Genomic DNA, 2500 nt, shown 5'->3' with positions numbered 1-2500 from the left:
TGTGGAAAGACAAGGGGGGTGGGGTGGAGGTCAAAAATGAATTAACACCAACATCCCCCTCTTCCCCTCCCCCCTTGCACTGGGTTTAAAAATGGTTGGCAACATTATTTCCAATCTAGAAGTCTCTAGCGCCGCCGTTTTTGCTAAGGAGAACAGTGCTTCTAACTGCCATTGCTATTCCTGTGTTCAATTGGGATGTCAGCTCCGTAAAGCTTACTGGCCTTCTTGTTCATTTTCGACTGCATTTTCGTGGAGGCCCGGAACCCTCCTAATATCTCTTCCTTCCACTGGTGTATTATCACTTTATCCTGTAGAAGTACAAACAGAAATAACAGGAATTACAATTCAGCATCATCAGATACTAACAACAGAAATCAGACTGAAACAACTTCCAGCAATAATTATAACTGTCCTTAAAATAGGGACCACGCTGGAATGGGACTAAAAATGTAAACCACGACACCAACAAAACCAATTACATCTACTTACACATGCATATATAAACACATACAGACACATATTTCTCAAGAATGTTGACAAGATGTGCCACTCACCGGGGAGGTTATTACCAACTTGGTTTCATTCTTTAATACCATCACAATGCAGTTGTCTGTTTTGTTCAGTTTCTGGAATTCGTGGCAGACTTCTTTTATGTCGTACATAGTTATAAGCTGAAACGGAAGCAAGAAAAAGAGAGAGAGAGAGAGTGAGTGCATGAAGAGAGGGAGGATCATTCAAAACAATTCATGATCAACAGATGTTGCATTAATTATAATTACTTTATGATAATTAACCAATAATTACAATAGACGATAATTTTCTCACAATTTTGTTACAATTACAAAGTAATACTTTAACAAATCTCCCCCCCCCCACTTTTTAATTTGAAGTATTTTAATTTCAGACAATGCAGTGACAATGATTAAAGAAGATGGAGAAAGTATTATTCACAATATTTTCTCTGTTAGAAATATATTTATTATGTTCATCATAGTCTTCTTCCATTTTTTTTTCCCCATTGTATTCCCAGATGATGGATGGTTTTACAATCTAACACAACTGTTTCCCATAAGTGTGAGGACAACATTGTTAATATGTCCTGCTCGTCACCAGCCCCTCTCAGCTAATGAAGGGTGGAAGGTAAGTTTACCTGTTTTCATTCTTACTTGGTTTTGAGAGCTAAACTAATTCAAGCCATTGAACTAATGCATTACAGAGGCCTTGCACCAAATGTAAAACAGACTCACCTCTACTTTATTTTTCTGTATACCGCCATCTCGGTTCTTCTGGTAAAATTCTAAACGGTTGGGGTAGAGCCGTAAGTGCCTCTTTTGCCACGAATTTAAGAACGGACCACCAAGCTTTAAGATCTCTCCTTCCACAATCACATCTGTACCTGTTTGCGAGAAAGAGAACAATAATAATAACAATAATAATAATGATGATGATTTAAAATTTTAGCACAAGGCCAGCAATTTCAGGACGGAGGGTAAGTCGATTACATCAACCCCCAGTATTCAACTGGTACTTGTTTTATCGACCCCGAAAGGATGAAAGGCAAAGTCGACCTCGTTGGAAAGTGAACTCAGAATGTAAGGACAGACAAAATGTGTCTAAACATTTCGCCCAGCATGCTAACAATTCTGCCAGCTCACTCCCTTGATAATAATAATAATAATAATAATAATAATAATACAGAGCATCTGCAGAAAACAATCTTGCTTGGAAATATACAAATCCTTTGCAGAGTTCCCAAAGCATTAACTTGGGTTCACTTGTTGCAGACACCTTGTTACACTCTACAGTTATGTCAGACTGGAGCACTGAAACAAGGACAAGGACACACAGACATAGATGTTGACAGAAACAAAGATAAAGGGGGGGGGCAGCAAAAGGAGATAGACATTGCTGTGGCTTAAGTACTGGCAGCAACTCATTACTACACACGCACACACACACACACACACACACACATACACTCACACACACACACACATATATATATACACGCACTCACATACATAGACACACACACATATGTATACACTCACAAACACATGTGTATGTGTGTGTAAAAGCAGATGAACAACAATATCGGTTCATAAGCCAATCCTTTGGTGGCAGACACCATTGTATAGCTAACAGCTCAAGTCCATCAGTCTGACATAACAAATAAAAAAACTGGTCATCAAAGCAGGACATTACATAAGCAACAAGAATAAAGCGAAAAAAAAAAGAAAAACAATGCAAAAAGAAAACAAACAAAAAGAAAAAAAACAACCCAGCTTCTTACAAAGACAATTATTTATATTTGTGTATATGCATATATATACAATACATACATGTGTGTATATATATATATATGTGTGTGTGTGTGTGCATATATATGCCTATATACAATGCACTCACATGTGTGAGTATATATATATATATATTGCCTATATATATAATACACACAGGTGTGTGCATATATATATATATATATATATATATATATATA

General features: G+C 36.8%; 1 protein-coding gene across 2 annotated transcripts in view; it reads right to left on the bottom strand.

Annotated features, from left to right (window-relative positions):
- LOC106871981 (G protein-coupled receptor kinase 1) overlaps positions 1-2500 on the bottom strand; it is a 34599-nt gene that overhangs the window by 45 nt on the left and 32054 nt on the right. The window contains exons 11-13 of one of the 2 annotated variants that reach the window (XM_014918773.2): positions 1248-1396; positions 555-671; positions 1-308 (exon numbers count right to left, since the gene is read on the bottom strand). The exon at positions 1-308 is cut by the window's left edge and continues 45 nt beyond it. In XM_014918773.2, coding sequence (XP_014774259.2) covers positions 162-308; positions 555-671; positions 1248-1396 — 413 coding nt within the window. In that variant the 3' untranslated portion in view covers positions 1-161. The remainder of the gene's footprint in view (positions 309-554; positions 672-1247; positions 1397-2500) is intronic. The other variant, XM_052976874.1, reaches the window with a different exon arrangement.

The sequence above is a fragment of the Octopus bimaculoides genome, chromosome 26 (assembly GCF_001194135.2).
Source record: "Octopus bimaculoides isolate UCB-OBI-ISO-001 chromosome 26, ASM119413v2, whole genome shotgun sequence".
Taxonomy (NCBI): Eukaryota; Metazoa; Mollusca; class Cephalopoda; order Octopoda; family Octopodidae; genus Octopus; species Octopus bimaculoides.
Note: the sequence above shows the minus strand (reverse complement) of the source record. Positions and strands in the feature narration are given on the sequence as shown.